Below are 18,343 nucleotides of genomic sequence, written 5' to 3'. Positions count from 1 at the left end.
TTGCCTGTGAGGGGCTGACTGCCGACGTAAATTGTCGTTAGGCAGTCGGCAAGTGGTTAATTAAGTTTTCAAAAGACTCCCCAATACCTCTTTTAAAAAAAAAAAAAAAATACCTTGGGGTGTTCTTCAAAATATGGTCAGATGGTGGGTGTTTCTACTGTCCTGAAGCTCTAGGGCCTCCACAAATGTGATGGGTAGTCTAGATATTAGATGCCTAAGTTATGTCCCTAGGATGCATGAAAGTACACCTTGGATTTTATGGCATTATGTGGTTAGGGTATGAATGTCTCACATGTGGTATCGCCATACTTGGGAGGAGTACCAGAATGTTTGTTTTTTGGGATGTCATTTTAAGTATGCTTATGATGTGTATATGAAACATTTTTATTATTTGATAACTTTGTGTGTTTAAAAAAATGTTTTCTTTTTCTTTACTGCATTTTCCAAAAACTTGTGGCAAAAAAATGAAAATGGGTAATTTTTTGGGGTGTTTCCACTGTCCTGGTGCCCCAGCACCTCCAAAAATGTAATGGGTAGTCAGGAAATTAGATGTGTAATGTATGCTCCTTGTAACACAAAGGGTGCTCCTTGGATTTTGGGTCCCTCTATTTGGTTAGGCTGTAAAAAAGTTTCTCGTATGGTATCTCCATACTCCAGAGTCATCACAGAATGTGTTTTGTGGTGTAATTCTAAGTATGCCTATGCTGTGTGTGAGAAACACAACTTGTTAAAATGGCATCGTCATGGGGAAAAAACTTTATTGGGGAAAAAAAAAAAAAAAAAAAAGGTAAAACCTCATCATGCTTTTTACAAAATACCCTGACTGCTTACTTTCCAAAAAAGGATCATTTGGACTGTGTTGGCTTTTTAGGGCCTCAAGAAATGAGATAGGCAGTCAGTACACCAGGACTGTTCAATTTTCAAATACAGATACCATAGTTTGTAGACTTTAACTTTCACACAAAGTAATACACTCATTTGGATTATTTTTGCCAGAATACATTTCTGCCTTAAATTAATGAAAGATTTATAAAATGTATACAATAGAAACATAGAAAAACATGTTTTTCTTTCGTTCATTGATGGACACAGTTCCTGATCGTCATAACCATTGGGTTATACTGCCCTCTACAGGAGTATGACACTAGGCAGAAAAATAATCTGGCTATACCTGTGGGCAGTCCCAAGGGGTATACTCCCTCTCTCTGCTATAGGTACTCCTTCTTTTTTTTTTTTTTTTCTGCCTAGTTAGGAGTAAAGACCTGGTTCCTTGCTGGTATCTCTGGTCCTGGCAAATTTTTTCTTTTTAGATAGAACTTTTTTTCCTCCTGTTTTTTCCTGTGAGATCTCCTGGTTTTTCCTGTGAGATCTATAATCAACTGCTGGACTGGGCGATGGGCTGGATAATCTAGATCTAGATCACCCCAGTCTGGCCAGCGAGCGCACGCAGACCTCGGCTCCTAGATCTGCCACAACAAAGCCCCACTGGACCGGGGGATGGCCTGCGAGTTAAATGCCTTGCGAGGGCGCATATGACCAGGGCTCAGTCCCCCCCCCCCCCCCGCCATTTTGATGGCGAAGGGTTCTGTCTGGAGCGGTGCCCACCTGGTTACTGGTATGGTGACTAGCTGTCCCCCCCCCCCCCCTTCTAATGGAGGGTTTTGGGGTGGACCTGGGCCCCTCCTTGGGATGGTCAGACCCCCCGGGTTCCCCTCCTTCCCAGGATTGTATCTAGTAGGGGCTCCTGCCAGGGCTCGCCGTCCTGCCCTGGGCCTGTTCTTGAGGCCTAGGGATTCTTCCTAGGTCACTGAAGGCCTCGTGGTGCTGCCATTTTGCTGTCGCCTGTGTTTCTATGCATGGTGGCCATTTTGCGGTGGCCATGACGGTGGAGCCCTGTGGGTGGCGATTTCGGCGGTGGGAGCCCCTCCTCATCCCCTTGTGCTGTTTCCTGGATCTTTTCAATTCCTGATCACCGCACTTGGAGTGCAGATTATTCTGGTGGCTGCAAGTGCCTGTTTATGCTTGGTGGTGAGTCTAGTGGCTTTTACGCCATGACCTGGAGGGAGAACAGCTCCCCCCCCGCCTTTGCTGAGCTGGCAGACCCGCTGGTCCAGGGGCTGCAGTTTATCTGTGATGCCTCTTTGGATGCGGCTCCCCCTAGTGGCTCGGCTCTCTATTTCGGCAGTGGTCCTTCGGCGTGTCTTTTGGCTCAAATCCTGGTCTGCGGACCAGACTTCTAAAAAGGCCTTGACTGATCTTCCCTTTGAAGGAGATCGCTTGTTTGGAGCTACCCTGGATGACGTCACAAAAGGTCTCACGGGGGGGGGTGGGGTGGGAAGAGTACCTTCTTCTTCCACAGGCTACTAATTTACTAATTAAGGCAAGGAACCTCGTCGTAGGCCCTCATAAGTGTTTTTTTTTTTTTTGTTTGTAAAACAGGAAAGTTGTTTGTTTTTTTTTTTGTTTTTTTCACCCCTCAGGGTCGATTGACAAAGACTTGTAGCCTTTCAGGGCCTCCTTTTTGGAGTAAACAAACGAACCTGCTCTGGCAAGTCAAGATCGGGCTTCTCCAGACCTGCAGATAAGGCTCCTTCCCGGACCCATAGACTTCCCTGGTACAAGCCAAGTGGGTCCACAAAGTAATTTGGTCCGGCTACAAGATCGAGTTTTGCTCTTGACCCACCGGCAAGGTTCGTCCTGTCCCCAGAACGCTTACGGGGTCTGTTTTGGGGCGGTACAAGACCTCTTGTTTCAGATGGTGATTGTCCCGGGATCTGACTTCAGAACGCTTTTAGGGTTTTCACTCAAATCCGTTTACAGTTCCCTGGAAGGAAGGCAAGGTGTATCCAATCCTGGACCTCAAGGCGCTGAACTGCTTTGTGCTGGTGCAGAATGGTTTTGCAAGTTCAGAATGGAGTCCATTCGCACAGTGGTGGCATCCCTGTGTCTGGGATTTTCTTGCCTGTATCGACATCAAGGATGCTTACCTTCACATTCCAACATCTGCCGATCTCCAGCGCTACTTCCACTTTGCCTTGAGAGAGGAGCATTATCAGTTTGTGGTAGGGATGCACCGAAATGAAAATTTTGGGCCGAAACCGAAAATGCAGGATGCCCTTGGCCGAAAACCTTTTTCCCCCATATAATTTTAACAGATAGAAGAGGGGCATACACCAAAAAAAAGGCAGCGACGTACACCTGTCGCTGCCACCCTGTCACAGTATATGTACTGTGACGGGTTGGCAAGAGGTTAATTTAATTACCAATGGTATTAGTATTATGCAGCATGAGGGGGTTAATGTATTGCCACTGCTGGTCACTGATGCATTAGTGACCAACCAGTGGCAGTTAATTAACCCCTTTGTGCTGCATTAGTGCAACCAGTATCAGTGTTAATTACCACTGGTTGCACTGATACTGGTTGCACTAATGAAGCACAAATTAACCCCCTCATGCTGCATAATACTAATTCCATATGTAAGCTGCCTCAGCTAACCCCCCCCCCCCCCCCCCACTGCCTCAACGTCCCTCCACATCCCAAGGATGCAATCTCCTTCACGCCGGTTCACATTGCAGCGACGCTACTTCGCACCGCGCCGCGACCTCGGAGCGGCCGCCACGGACTTCATAACATTGAAGTCTATGGCGGTCGCCCCAAAGAAGCTCCGGACCCTTTTTCTAGGTCGGAGCGACTTGTGTCGCTCCTATTAGAACGGGTCCGCAGCTTCCCTATGGGAGGCAACCTGTGAGAACCGGCACTTACTCTCACTCTGCTCCTTCTTCCTTCTTTTTTTTTTTTTTATTTTTTTTTTTTTTTTTTTCCTTCAGCATAATGATCAAACAAATAAAAAAAGCAGTCAATGTATAGGCTGCATAAGGGCTCAATGGAACTTGGAAGAACAGAGAGGGGGCAGATAGGGGAGACAAGGGAGGGAGATAGGGACAGTTAAGTTATGTGTAATGAAAAGTGTAAATGCAGTGCTCAGTGCTCACTCATTCAAGGTCCAAGGGCGAGGAGGAGGCTGGATGGCTCAGGTATCATTCATGTGGCTTGGAATGTGTACGTAGCTGCTTGCTGTTTTCATATTTCCCGCCCACATCCCCCTCTCTGTCCTGCACATACGCCGAGATAGGAGAGTGGGCGGCCCCGGGCAGACACAGAAAACCTGGGGTGGGAGGGAGGAGGAGGATGAGCTGCATGCCTTTCTCCTCTCCTGTCCGTGTCTGGGAGGAGTGAGTACTCGCTGCTGGGCTGTGTGAGAGACGAGGTGTCACAGACGCTCTGCTCGGCTGCAGCCACGGCCCCTAATTGAACAGACTGATTCTCCTATCCTACGGACGGGAGAATCAGGGACTTTTCAAACCTGCGCTGCGCCCTCTTCCTTCCTCACGGCGGCCATTAATTTCAGCACTTTTAACCTATTTTCGGCCGAAATGGGATAGGCTCATTTTCGGCCGAAAATTTCGGTGGCCGAAATTTCGGTGCATCCCTAGTTTGTGGCGTTAACCTTTGGTCTCCACAAAAGTGTTAGCCCCAGTGCTAGCTTTGTTACGCCAACAGGGGATTGCAGTACAGCTACTTGGACCACCTCCTTCTTCTGTGAGGGGAGTCTTACTGTTCTGGTGGACAACCCAGAAATCACCCTACGAATTCTGTGGGAGTTCGACTGGATTCTGAATTTTCAGAAGTCTGCTCTGGTTCCATCCAGGAAGCTGGACTATCTGGTTCTGACTGTGGACTCTGCCTTGGCCGGAGTGCTTTATCCTCTGGACAAACTCCAGAAATTGCAGGCTGCAATTCGTCTCCTGCTTTCCAGCAGATCATTATCCCTCTGGACTTGCATGCAGGTGCTGGCCTGATGGTGTCTACCTTCGAGGCAATTCTGCTTGCACAGTTCCATACGAGGTCCCTGCAAAGGGAGATTCTGGCCAAATGAGACAGGACTTCGCAGTCTCTGGACAATCGGATCAGGCTGAGCCGTGGAACGAAGGAGTCCCTGATATGGTGTCTTTGTTCTCCGGTGCTTCGTCTGGAAAAATCCTTCCTCCCCTTGTATTGGACAGTGATCACCACAGATGAAGGCTTATACGGCTGGGAAGGCATCCTCTGAAAACATTCTGTTCAGGGGATCGGGACACTGGAAGAGTCCAGACTACCGATCAATGTATTGGAACTCCGAGCGATCAGACCGTGTCTGGACCATTGGATGGATCATCTTCAGGGATGTCCAGTGTGTATTCAATCGGACAATGCCATGCCCGTGGCTTATGTCAAATCACCAGGGGGGCACAAGAATTGTCTTGGCGGCATCAGATGGACCGAAACCTAATGTCCCAGAGGTGTTCTTTTGGATTTAGGTCAGGCGAGTGTGGATGCCATTCAATGGTATCAGTTCTTCCATCCTACATGAACTGGCTTCATTCTCTCGCCACATGAGGCCAGGCATTGTTGTGCACCAGGAGTAACCCAGGACCTACTCCACCAGCATAGGGTCTGACAATTGGTCTAAGGATTTCATCCCCATAGCTAATGGCAGTCAGGGTGCCATTGTCTTGCCTGTAGAGGTCTGTGTGTCCCTCCATGGAAATGCCTCCCCAGACCATCACTGAAACCCCCCCACCAAACTTGACATGCCTGAACGATGTTACAGGCAGCAAAACATTCTCTACGGCTTCTGCAGACCCTTTCACATGTGCTCAGGATGAACCTGCTCTTATCTGCGAAAAGCACAGGGTGCCAGTGGCAAACCTGCCAATTCTGATGTTCAATGGCAAATACCAATCAAACTCCACGGTGCCTGGCAGTGAGCACATGGCTCTCACGAGTATGCCGGGCCTTCAGACCACCCTCCTGATATCTGTTTCTGATTGTTTGGTCACAGACGTTCACACCAGTGGCCTGCTGGAGGTCACTATGTAGGGCTCATCCAGTTCCTTCTTGCACAAAGGAGCAGATACCCGCACCTGCAGATGGGTTAAGGACCTTCTACGACCCTGTCCAGCTCTCCTAGATAAAGCCTAGTACACACGCAACGATTATCGGCCGACCGATCGTCCGTCTTTTGTCCAGAGTGGTGTTTTGTTGGTTGGAATGTGCCTAGACTGCACACGAATTTTCTCGCCCGACAAAATTCTACTTCAGAAGTGATGTCATGTGTTGGTTTGCTTTCTTTGTATTCTTTCTTCTCTGAGCACAGACTTGCTCATTAGATTTTTCCCTGTCGAAATCTGTACTGACTGCACGAAAATCGGCCGTGTTTTGACGGCGGACAAAAATTTCATAGCCTGCACACCAGATTTTTTTTTCGGCCGAAAAGTCGGAGTCGGTTGTTGGAAGCATCATACTAATGCCCCGTACACACGTGCAGATTGTCGGCCGAAAATGTTCGGCCGCCGAACGATCGGACGATTTTCGGCTTGTTAGTATGATGCTTCCGACAGCGCACTTTCGGCCGAAAAGAATCTGTCGTGCAAGCATTAAAATTTTTGTATGCCGACACCAGAGCGGCCGATTGTTCGCCAGTCAATACAGAATTCGGCCGACAGACAGCAGATTTGCAAGACTGGGCATGCTCAGAAAAGAAAAAACACAGGGAAAGTTAACCATCACATGACATCACTTCTGCAGTCGGCTGTAGTCGGCGGACAAAATTCTTGTGCAGTCTTTTGCACTTTTCAACAGACACGACAGCCCGGGGACAAAAGACGGCCGATCGTTCTGCCGACGATCTGCACATGTGTACGGGGCATTACAAGCCGAAAATCGGCAGATCGGTCGTCAGACGAAAATTCCCTGCCGATTTTCGACGCGTGTGTACGAGGCTTAACTGTCTCTCTCTCTTCTGGAATCTCCTTCATGCTCTTATGACTATGCTGGGAGACAGCAAACCTTTTGGCAATGGCATGTATTGATGTGCCATCCTGGAGGAGTTGACCTGCCTGTGCAACCTCTATAGGGTCCAGATATGGCCTCATGCTACCAATAGTGACACTGACCCTAGCCAAATGCAAAACTAGTGAAAAAACAGTCAAAGATGAGTGGTGGGAAAAAAAGGGCCAGTGGCCCCCACCTGTAAAATCATTCCTGTTTTTGGAGGTCGTCTCATTGTTCATTGCTCATTTCCCCTGGTCATTTCATTAACACCAAAGCAGCTGAAACTGATTAAGCTCTGCTTCTTAACTGACCAGATCAATATCCCAGGAGTTTAATTGACTTGATGTTATACTCTGGCTAAGTGTCCCTTACATTTTTTTTGAGCAGTGTGTGTGTATTAGAGCTGCACGATTAATCATTAAAAAATCGCAACCTCAATTCACCCCCCCCCCCCTTCCCGATCTTAAAACGTCATGTCCTCGATTATTACAGAGCTGTTCTCTGTTCACTCACAGCTGTCGGAAAAAAAAAAAAATAGCCTACAGCAAATGTTTATCTAGATGTTAAAGCGGAGTTCCGGGCAGAACTTTTTTTTTTTTTTTTAACCTAAAAATACCCCCGGGACAGTCAGGGCTAGTGCATTTAATCAACAATAGCCTCTTAACTGTTCCCTGTTTCACTTACCTGTAAGAAGAAATATTTACCTTGAAAATGTCTTGTCCAGCGCTGCCGTCTCAGGTGTGGGCAGCTGAAGGCGGAGCGTCCCTCTTCGTGCCCTCTTCGGTGACGTCAGAGTCCCAGAATGCCCTGCTCGTCACTTCTGGGGCAGGTGCGTCATCCTATAGGAGTAGGACTCTAGGCAGAAAAGAATTTACTATGCTTATAGGGCAGTCTTCTTAGGGGGTATACTCCCACTTCCTGTTTTTAGGACTTGTTTTTTTCTGCCTAGTCAAGAGTAAGGACCTCGTTCCTTGCTGGGATCGTTTGGTCTTAGCATTTTTTAATTTTTTTTTTTGTCTTTTTTTGTTTTCCTTTTTATTTTCTGTTCCAGTGAGAACTACAATCAACTGCTGGAGTGGGTGACGCACTGGATATCCTAGATCCTTACGGTCCTCCCAGTCCGGGCAGCGAGTGCGACCCTACCGAGCGCGAATCCTCTTCCACTACGGCCACGCATGAAAAGGTGCTTGTGGAGGCACTGATGTATCAGTGAGGGAAATGTTAAAATTGGAGGACACCGCTAACTCTGCGCTGGTGCAATTTGGTTCCCTGTAGACCTTCCAAGGCAACTAAGGTGTTCCCCTTTCTTGCCTATTTCGACGATATTGTCGCAAGTCAGTGGGGTTCCCCAAAAACCTTCTGTTGGCCTGTCTTCGCATCTGTGGATGCTGCTTTTGGCCACCAAGTTTTGCAGGCTGCTGTTGCAGAGGCTTAAGCCACTTGAGGATGTATATATATTTTTTTTTTTGGTAGGTGATCTCCATTTGTTTCTGGTTGCGCTCCTGGATTACCTGGTTGGCTACATTTTAGCCTTTTTGGGAAATATGTTATTGCTGTTTTTCTCCCCACCCCTCATGTTGACACTGCTTTGGTGATGTCCCAAGGGTCAAAGAAGATATGGAGCTGTGTCCGTCAATGAATGAAAATGAAAGAACTGGATTTTTGTCTTGCCATAAAATCCTTTTCTCTGATGTTCATTGACAGACACAGCACCTACCCCTCTGAGTTGAGTTATGTATTCTTCTGACACTGCTTGTTACAAAACTGAAGTCCTATAGCAGGAAGTGGGAGTATACACCCCTTAGGACTGCCCTATGGGTGTAATCAATTATTTTCCACCTGGTGTCCTAGTCCTATAGAGAGCAGCATAAACCAAGGGTCAAAGAAGATATGAAGCTGTATCCGTCAATGAGCATCAGAGAAAAGGATTTTACGGTAAGACAAGAATCCATTTTTTTTGCTAGAATATTACTTGGATAGATAGAACCACCAAACATTATAATTTTATCTATCAGAATTTATGTATGTATATGTGTGTGTGTGTGTAAATTAGGTTTCACAAATGGTAATTTAAAAGTTAAAAAAAAAAAAAAATCCTTTATTAAAAAGGGGGGGGGGGGGGCTTGGTAGGTATTCCATAATTTCCTTTACAGGAGCTGGTTGTTGTTGCAATTGTAATGTAAATCTGAGCTACCTTGCAATTATGTTTTTTTAGAACTTTTGGAAGAAACTTGGAGATCTGGGTGTTCTGGGAATAACCGCTCCTAGTAAGTATATAGCAGTTAATAACTAGAAAATACAGTATTAAAGTGGTTGTAACCCCCCCCCCCCCCCCAAAAAAAGGGCTCCTGTTCAGTGGTGGGATTCAAAAATTTTAGTAACCAGTTCCGACTTTCCCAGCAGAATGACCAGCGTGCCCCTTTTTAATGCACAGTGACCAGCGTGCCCCCCTTTCAATGCACAATGACCAGCGTACCCCCTTTCAATGCACAGTGACCAGCGTGCCCCCCTTTCAATGCAGAGAGACCAGCGTGCCCCCTTTCAATGCACAGTGCCCACAGCATTGCCCCCAATGATCATTGCAGAGTGCCCACAGCATTGCCCCCAATGATCATTGCAGAGTGCCCACAGCATTGCCCCCAATGATCATTGCAGAGTGCCCACAGCATTGCCCCCGATGATCATTGCAGAGTGCCCACAGCATTGCCCCCGATGATCATTGCAGAGTGCCCACAGCATTGCCCCCAATAATTGCAGAGTGCCAGTGATCCCCATGCACTTACCTCACGGGCGGCTTCTCTTCAGTCCCCGGCTCTCTGCGTCTCCGAGTCCTCAGTCCTCCTGCCTCCTCGTCCAATGGCACGGGGTTTGCCTTTCGGCCAATCAGGAAGCGGGAGGACCCGCTCCCTGATTGGCCAGGAGGAGGATCCGTGTGACAATAGCAAATTTTCATTCGCTATTGTCACAGAATGGGTGAGTCGGGGCGCACTGCTCTGCTCCCCGGCCGCCACGTCTGCGCCTGCGTGGGACATTGAATTGTGCTGCGCGTCCTTAGACGCGCAGAGGGATCAGCCGGTTCTGTGAACGTGCAGAAAGTTAGTAACCGGTTCTAATGGAACTGGTGCGAACCGGCTGAATGCCACCACTGCTCCTGTTCACTTATAGCAAATGAAACAGTACAGTGCTTGTGCTGTCTAAGCTGTAAAAACCTGTTTGAGCCTGCCTGTCCCTGTGTCCCCCCTCTGTGTTCTAACCATGGTAACCTTGGCTGCTGATCCATCTCTCACTCTCTCTTTCTCTTTTTCTCTTGCCTCTTGCCTCTTCCCTCTTCTCTCTTCTCTCTCCTCGACTCAAGGGGTGGTTTTTCCTTTTTTTTTTTTTTTTTTTTTTCTCCTTCCTTTCTAATTTGCTTGTCATTTGCAGATTCCCTTCTGTGCTTCTCCTTAGGAAGCAAGCTTTGATCTTGCAAAACGTGTACAGAAAAATCAGCACAGACTATCAATTTTGATGGAAGGCTTTCAACTCTAATTTTTCTTATGTTGTTCACTTATGCACTCATAGGTTGCAACTTTATATGACTGTGATTTTAAATGTATGTTATATTGCTGGTTTGGATTAATACATTTTCTTTTATATTTTTATCTTTTCTCTTGTGTTGGGGTGTAACTCATGTTACTCCTCAGTCCTTTGGGCAATGATCTACTTTTGTGTTTGTCTTGTTTAGGAAAACCTAGTGCTTCTGAACACCAAAGCAATTTTGATGCGATTTTCAGTGCAATTATGTATTGCTTAACCTATACTATGGAGCCAAATCACACTGAAATTTTTAGCCTTTTTTATAATCACCTTTTAATCCAACTGAAATCATTAAAAGTCTCTCTGTCTAAATATGCACTGTTTCTCCATCTTTTAGATTGTGCAGACAGGGTCCTCGTGTCCTCCCCCCCCCCCCCCCCCTTTTTTTTTTTTTTTTTTTTTTTTTTCTTTAATTTAAAACTGTTAGTACCCTTTTACTATTATGTGAATATAACCCTAATATGTTGGGGCTTTATAAAAGCACTATTATAAAAAAAAAAACATGATCGTATCCACTGGCATTTTGTAATCTAGTTAGTGTGTTGTTTTTTTTCCCTTTTTTATGGAATAAAAGTTATTGGTTTTATGAAAATGCATGTATTTCTATGATGTGCAAGAAAATTTACCAAACTGGGGGAATAGGTATCGTACGTATGTGGTATATTGGTCAAATACCATGTGTTAGAATCTCTGGGTGCCACCCATTTATTGTTGTGAGTTCTAGATAATGATACAATTTTAATGGTTGGTTGCAGCAGGTTGTCAGCCCATTGGAAAAGCCATACTCTATACTCGAGCAGAGTTATTATTGGTATAATGCTGGTGAGGAATGTGAAAAGAAGCAGAATTGGAGTGCATGGCAAAACGATGAGATAGTAATAAGAAAAAATTAGGAGAGGGGATTACGGGGCTTGGGGAATTCAGCCTCAGTTGCTGTTATGATGTGCACTGAAGAAGGAATATCATGGAAGCACGATAAGCCCAAGAAGGCAATCCCAATTGTCCAAGTGGCAATGTACTGTATACCAGGGACCTGTCGTGATGCTGTGCTGCTAAGTTCTTCTAGGTGTTGTAAATGAGCCAGTTCAACACTACATTCCACCATGGTAGAGATAGAGATGGACTATCAATATCTAGGAGTTATATTCCTGGCAGCTAGGAGAAGTGCACAATAACTTTTTGGCCATTGAAACAAGTCCTTTGGGTATAGACAGTAATTATAATGAGAAGGACTGACTTGTATTAAAAAAAAGTCAATATTTTCAAGATGTTGCATTGCTTTGAATGAAACGCCTTAAACAATAACAGTACGTACAAGTGAATAACTAAAGCCCCGTACACACGTACCGATTGTCGGCCGAACGATCGGCCGTCTTTTGTCCAGTGCTGTCCTGTTGGTTGAAAAGTGCTCAAGACTGCACACGAATTTTGTCGGCCAACAACAACCAACTTCAGAAGTGATGTCATGTGATGGTTAACTTTCCGTGTGTTTTTTCTTCTCTGAGCATGCCCAGTCTTGCTCATCTGGCTTTTGTCGGCCGAAATCTGTACTGACTGACGAACAATCGGCCGTTCTGGTGTTGGCCTACTCAAATTTTATAGCATGCAGACCAGATTTTGTTCGGCTGAAAAGTCGCAGTCGTTTGTCAGAAGCATCATACTAACAAGCCGACAATCGGCCGATCGGACGAATATTTACGGTACGTGTGTACGGGCCTTAAGCCTTTCTAATAGTGACATATAAAAAGTGAATCTCATCGGACACATTGATAAAATGAAAAATTGAGAGATGACTGCAATGTTCTCTTCAGTTAACCTAGATGAGGAGATTCTGTTACTCTCTATTGTACTATTGTATCTGTTGACTGGTTAGCAGAACTTAAGTCTGCTGTGCTTTCCTCCCAAAACAACCTTTTTAGCGAACAATGCAATGTCTGCAATCTCTCCCACTGCCTACCGGAGAGATTTACTATCTCTATTTGTCCCGATGTACCCTGTCACTGGGATTTGAAAGTGAGGGAAAAATCGAAACTTTCCTGACGTCCTCTTTCAGGCCGGTGTTCCGTGAGAATTACCTACCCGTGAGAATAACCTACCCTCGTCACTTCCGGTGTACGAAAGTGTCTGTAACGCCGCGGAATTACATTAAAACAGCTCGCCAGAAATATCATGTGATCTCCACTGCTATCCCTGACACTTCCCTGGTCTTGTCTACTAAATATAAAACCGGCGGCGGCTGTATGACAACACAAATCACGGAGCCGCCAGCCGCTTTTATATTTAGTAGACAAGATCAGGGAAGTGACAGGGCAAGGAGCGGAGCTTACTCATATTGCAGTACAGCTGTTTTAATGTACCCGCCGCGATGGTAGGTTTTTTCCACGGAAGAGTCATCATTTCAGACTAGTGCGCATGCGCACTAGGGGCTGTGAGCATGCGCACTGCCAGGGTAGGTTTTTCTCACGGGGTAGGTAATTCTCACGGAACACCGGCTTACATGAGACATGGCTCTGTACCCCAGACAGGAAACAACCCGCAGAACAATTTAAACAGAAACTCCCCTTATTGCTGCTTTAGTCTTATGTTTTCTGCACATCACCAGGCACTTCCCACATTTATTTGTCTTATGGGTAGTAGATAGTGTGTAAAGACACTTCGTCCTTGCTCATGGTCATGTAAGAGCTAAAGAAGCTCTGCACACCTGAGACGGGTAGAAGGGGCAATAATCCTTTTAACGTTAATACCATGCCTATTCTGGCACTCCTACATGTCAAAATCATTCTCTTCTTCTTTTTTTTTTTTTTGCTAGAAAATTACTCCGAACCCCCAAACATCATATATGTTTTTTTTTGTTGTGGTGTTTTTTTTTTTAGCAGAGATCCTGGGGAATAAAATTGTGCACACTCGTGGAATGGTGCCAAACGTTAGTACTTAAAAATCTCCATAGGCGACGCTTTAAAAAAAATGTACAGGTTACCAGTTTAGAGTTAGAGGAGGTCTTGGGCTACAATTATTGTTCTCGCTCTAACTTGCGTGGCGATACCTCACGTGTGGTTTGAATGCCATTTACAGATGTGGGTGTGACGTACCTATGCGTTCCCTTCTGCGTGTGAACACGCAGGGACAAGGGCACTTTAAATATTTTTTTTCTCTTTCGTTCATTGACACACATCTTCTGATCTTCTTGACCATTGGGTTATACTGCCCCCTACAGGAGTAGGACACTAGGCAGAAAAATAACAACTACGCCTATGGGCAGTCCCAAGAGGTATACCCCCCCCCCCCCTCTCTGCTATTCTGCTACTCAGTATTTTTTTCTGCAAAGTCAGACTCCCTATTTGTGCTTAAAGCGGAGTTCCACCCTGGAAAACTTTTTTTTTTTTTTTTTTTTTTTTTTTTTTTTTTTATAAAAATACCCCAGGGACAGTCAGGGCTAGTACATTCCACAATGGATAGCCTCTGATCTGTCCCGGGTTGCACTTCCCTTTTAGGACAAATACTTACCTTGAAAAAGTATTGTCCAGCGCTGCCATCTCAGGTGTGGGCAGCTTGAAGCCAGCGCGATCCTCTTCTGCGTCCTCTTCCGTCTTCTTTGGTCCCACGATGCACTGCATGCCCAGAAGCTGTTTAGAAGGGAATGACGCGCGCGCCCCGGAACTGACGTCGGGGCCGGTGCAGGCGCAATGATTCATGGGAGCGATGACGTTCAGCTCCCAGGAATCCTTGCAGAGCCAGGAAGTGACGAATCGCCGTGGCTGCCGAGGGGAGGAAGAAAGAAGTAAGGTAAGTATATTTTCTCTACGAGGTAAGTAAAAAAAAAAAAAAAATTGTAATTTCTCTATCGCTCATTGACAGACGTAGTCTTCTTGATTCTCAAGAGCTGGGTTATGTTGTCTCCGCAGGAGTAGGACTAGGCAGAAAGACAAAACGTTCTGGCTCCACCTTAGGGGCAGTCCCTGAGGGTATATCCTCCCTCTCTCTGCTACAGGGAATCAGTTTTTTTCTGTCTAGTCAGGAGTAAGGACCTAAGTTCCTTGCTGGGATCTTTTGGTCCTGGCAAGACTTTTTTTCTTTAAGAAAATGACATTTTTTAGGTAGTTTTCTCCAGTGTTTTTTTCCTGTGAGATCTTCAAGCAAAAATGCCGGACTGGGCGACACTTGTGGTCACCCCAGCCGGCCTACGAGCGCGCGCAGACCATGGCATTGCGCTTGGTCGGCCGCGACATATTCAAGTAAGTATGCGGGGCCGGGCGACGGGCTGGATGTTGAGATCCAGTGGTCACCCCGGTTTTCTGCCTACGAGCGCGTGCAGACCAGAGCTCCGCGCTGGGTCGGCCGCGACGGAGTCCCAGTGAAGGGACTGACTTTGCGAGTTAAAAGTCTCGCTTGGACGCCAGGTACCAGAGAGTCGAGGCGTCCACAAACCCCCACCCCGGTGGAGAGGGTATTGTGAAGAGAGGGTGCCTGTCGGTTCGGTATGGTGAGTAAACGTTCCCTTTTTTTCCTCGTTATGAGGCAGTATGTATTATGGGCCCCTCCATATATGGTCAGTATATATCTGATACTTACAAGTCCCCCTTGTAATACAGCATGTGTTTGTGGGAAGTGGACTTGGTTTAAGAGCTAACACTCTACCCAGCAGACTGTAACATTACAGCAGACATAGGAGGTATAATCCTACCTTATGTGTAGTGTATCTCTGTAGATCCATATATCACCTCTTAGCAGAGTGCAGGTGGATGTGCTGGGAAGACGATTTCGGCGGTCCGCCGCCATTTTGTCGTAGACCGAATGCATGTATGTCCTCAGGTCACGCCGGCCGCCATGTTTTTGGAGTCTTATGTCTCTTCTATGGGGGCGGCCATGTTTTGTGAGCCCAGCTACCTCGTGGAGGGCTGGGAACGCCGGAAGGCGTACACAGGGGGCGGAGCCACGCCTTCTACCCGGGAAAAAGCAAACAGCTCCTTCCAGTCTGTGTAAGACAGACGCTGACTGCAGTTGGTTGGAAACTGCACTGCATCGGTTGGTGAGCCTTGGGGGTCCCTCTCTCTCTCTCTGGGATCGAGAAGCAGGTACTCTGAGGGGCGCTATTGCGCTAGGGGGAGACACACAAAAAAAAAAAAAAGAAAAAGTTTTTTTGTTTTGCTGGCAAAGGTGTCCTGTATTAACATGGACCCTGCCACTCATGTATCTCCTCCGGATCCCCTCGAGGGGTCTGCGGGATCCTCCAGCACCCCATTGACAATTGAATCATTGTCAGCTATTATGGAAACTTTTGTGTCCCGGGTGGAAGTGGCTTGTCAGGGACAGGGCGCAAGAAAGCGACCCCCGCCTAACCCCTTATTATCTGAAACCTCGGATTCAGACTCTGAGCCTATTTCTGCAGTTGCAGGTACTTCATCTGGGATTGGTGTCTCGGGTCCTGTCTCTTCAGACAGTGAGGAGGATGTTTCGGCATCCGCCATAGCCCGAGAGGAAGCGTTGGTAAACGCACTCATTGTATCTGTTCAAGAGACCTTAAGGTTACAGGGTATTCCATCGGAAATAGCTGAAACTGAAATCCCTTTTGGGACTAAAAAACGCATCAAAGTGGCGAAGGTTTTTCCATTGCCCAAATGTTTTGGCAATCCAATCGAAGAAGAATGGCGTCTGCCAAAACGCACTTTTACTATTTCTAAACGCATTGACAGGCGTTATCCGTTTGAGGAAACCCTTATTAAGAAATGGACAGAACCACCTGTGGTGGATTCACCAATTGCTAGATTGAATAAAGCCACGGTTATTCCTTTAGAAGACGCTCCGTCTTTTAAAGATCCAGTGGATCGCAAGATAGAAGCGATGTCTCGCACCATGTTTTCCTTGATTGGATCAGCTTTCAGACCTATAATAGCTATTGGTCTGGTTTCGCAGGCTGTAACTGAATGGACCAAGTGGTTACGCCGGGACTTAGAAGAGGTCCCTCAGGCGGTATCAGATTTGTTGGAACAAATGATACAGGGGCTACAGTTTGTGTGTGATGCGGCGTTAGACGCCACTCCATTATTGGCGCGAGCATCAGTCTCAGCAGTGGTTCTCAGGCGTACACTGTGGCTAAAAGGTTGGTTAGCCGACCAAGGTTCCAAAAAAGCATTGGCTAATATCCCCTTTTCAGGAGAGCGTCTATTTGGAGCCAACTTAGATGAGATCATTAAAGATCTCACGGGTGGAAAGAGCACCTTTTTACCGCAAAATTTTAAAGGTAGAGGAACTCGTCAAAGACGAGGGCCTTCTTTTTCTGCTCACAAGAGGTTTTTTCGTCCCGCGGGTGAAAAAACTAAGTCCTCCAAAGCTCCTGCAGGAGGCGTCAGGGGTCGTTGGTCGGGCAAGCAAAAGCCCGCCCCCTCCAGACCTGAAGATAAACCATCCAAAGCCTGAAGGTGCGCCCCCACCCATAACTGGGGTGGGGGGACGTCTTCGCCGGTTCCCGGATCCATGGCTTTCCAGAATCCCGGACAAATGGGTTTGCGAAGTCATAAGGTCAGGGTACAAGATCGAGTTTCGATCTCTCCCACCGGCGCGATTCTTCCCTTCCAATATCCGACTATCCTCAGATCGTTTAGAAGATCTGCGGAGAGCAGTCACAGATTTACTACAACAAGGAGTGGTAGTCCACGTTCCTTGGACAGAACGGTTTCAAGGGTTTTATTCAAACCTGTTTACAATACCCAGGAAAGAGGGCAAAGTGCGTCCAATTCTGGACTTAAGAGCACTCAATTCTTTCGTCAACATAAGAAGATTCAGAATGGAGTCCATTCGCACGGTAGCAGCCTTCCTGCATCCAGGGGATGTCCTAGCGTCCATAGACATCAAGGACGCCTATCTTCACATTCCCATTTTCGCAGGACATCAGCGGTTTCTACGCTTTTCCGTAGAGGAGAACCACTATCAGTTTGTGGCGTTACCTTTCGGTCTCGCCACGGCTCCGCGGGTCTTCACAAAGGTGTTGGCCCCAATGTTGGCACTTCTGCGCCAAAGAGGTATATCGATCCTTGGTTACCTAGACGATCTTCTGCTTCATGCAGAGTCTCCTCAGACCTTGCTACAAAACATAGAAATTACTATGATTTCTTTACAGGAATTCGGGTGGCTGGTGAACCAGCAAAAGTCATTTCTGGTTCCCACCCAGAGGCTCGAATATCTGGGTCTAATCCTAGACACAGTCAGGACAAGAGTTTTTCTTCCGGTAGGGAAACTCCGAAAGATTCAATCAGCAGTCCAGTTGTTACTGTCCAACAACTGGTCTTCCCTTCGGACTTGCATGAGGGTTCTGGGGTTGATGGTGGCTTCATTCGAAGCAGTCCCATTTGCCCAGTCCCATACCCGAATTCTTCAGCAAGAGATTCTTCTCAGATGGAATCGGAATCCGGAATTCCTGGACAATCAGATACGATTGAGCAAACAGACCAGAGAGTCTCTGGTTTGGTGGCTTCGGTCTCCGATGCTCAGCCAGGGAAAGTCATTTCTGCCAATATATTGGACGATAGTGACCACGGATGCCAGTCTATCCGGATGGGGAGGAATTCTCGGTCAGTTATCTGTCCAGGGACTTTGGTCCCCGGAAGAATCCAGGTTACCGATAAATGTATTGGAACTGAGAGCGATCAGACTTTGTCTGATTCACTGGACCGAGCAGCTCCAGGGCAGCCCGGTTCGGATCCAGTCGGACAATGCCACGGCCGTGGCTTATGTCAATCACCAGGGGGGCACCAAGAGTGTCCGAGCGGCCAAAGAAGTGGCTTGCATTCTTCGCTGGGCGGAACGATTTGTTCCAGCAATCTCTGCGGTGTTCATTCCGGGGGTGGAGAATTGGCAGGCAGATTATCTCAGCCGTCAGACCCTGGATCAGGGGGAATG

The 18,343-nt window shown here is 46.9% G+C and overlaps 1 protein-coding gene across 1 annotated transcript in view; it reads left to right on the top strand.

The window, feature by feature from the left end:
• IVD (isovaleryl-CoA dehydrogenase) overlaps nt 1-18,343 on the top strand; it is a 137,589-nt gene that overhangs the window by 12,012 nt on the left and 107,234 nt on the right. The window contains exon 3 of the mRNA XM_082275408.1: nt 9,090-9,141. Coding sequence (XP_082131534.1) covers nt 9,090-9,141 — 52 coding nt within the window. The remainder of the gene's footprint in view (nt 1-9,089; nt 9,142-18,343) is intronic.

This window comes from Pelophylax lessonae (assembly GCF_965119305.1).
Source record: "Pelophylax lessonae genome assembly, chromosome: 13".
NCBI classification, from domain to species: Eukaryota; Metazoa; Chordata; class Amphibia; order Anura; family Ranidae; genus Pelophylax; species Pelophylax lessonae.
Note: the sequence above shows the minus strand (reverse complement) of the source record. Positions and strands in the feature narration are given on the sequence as shown.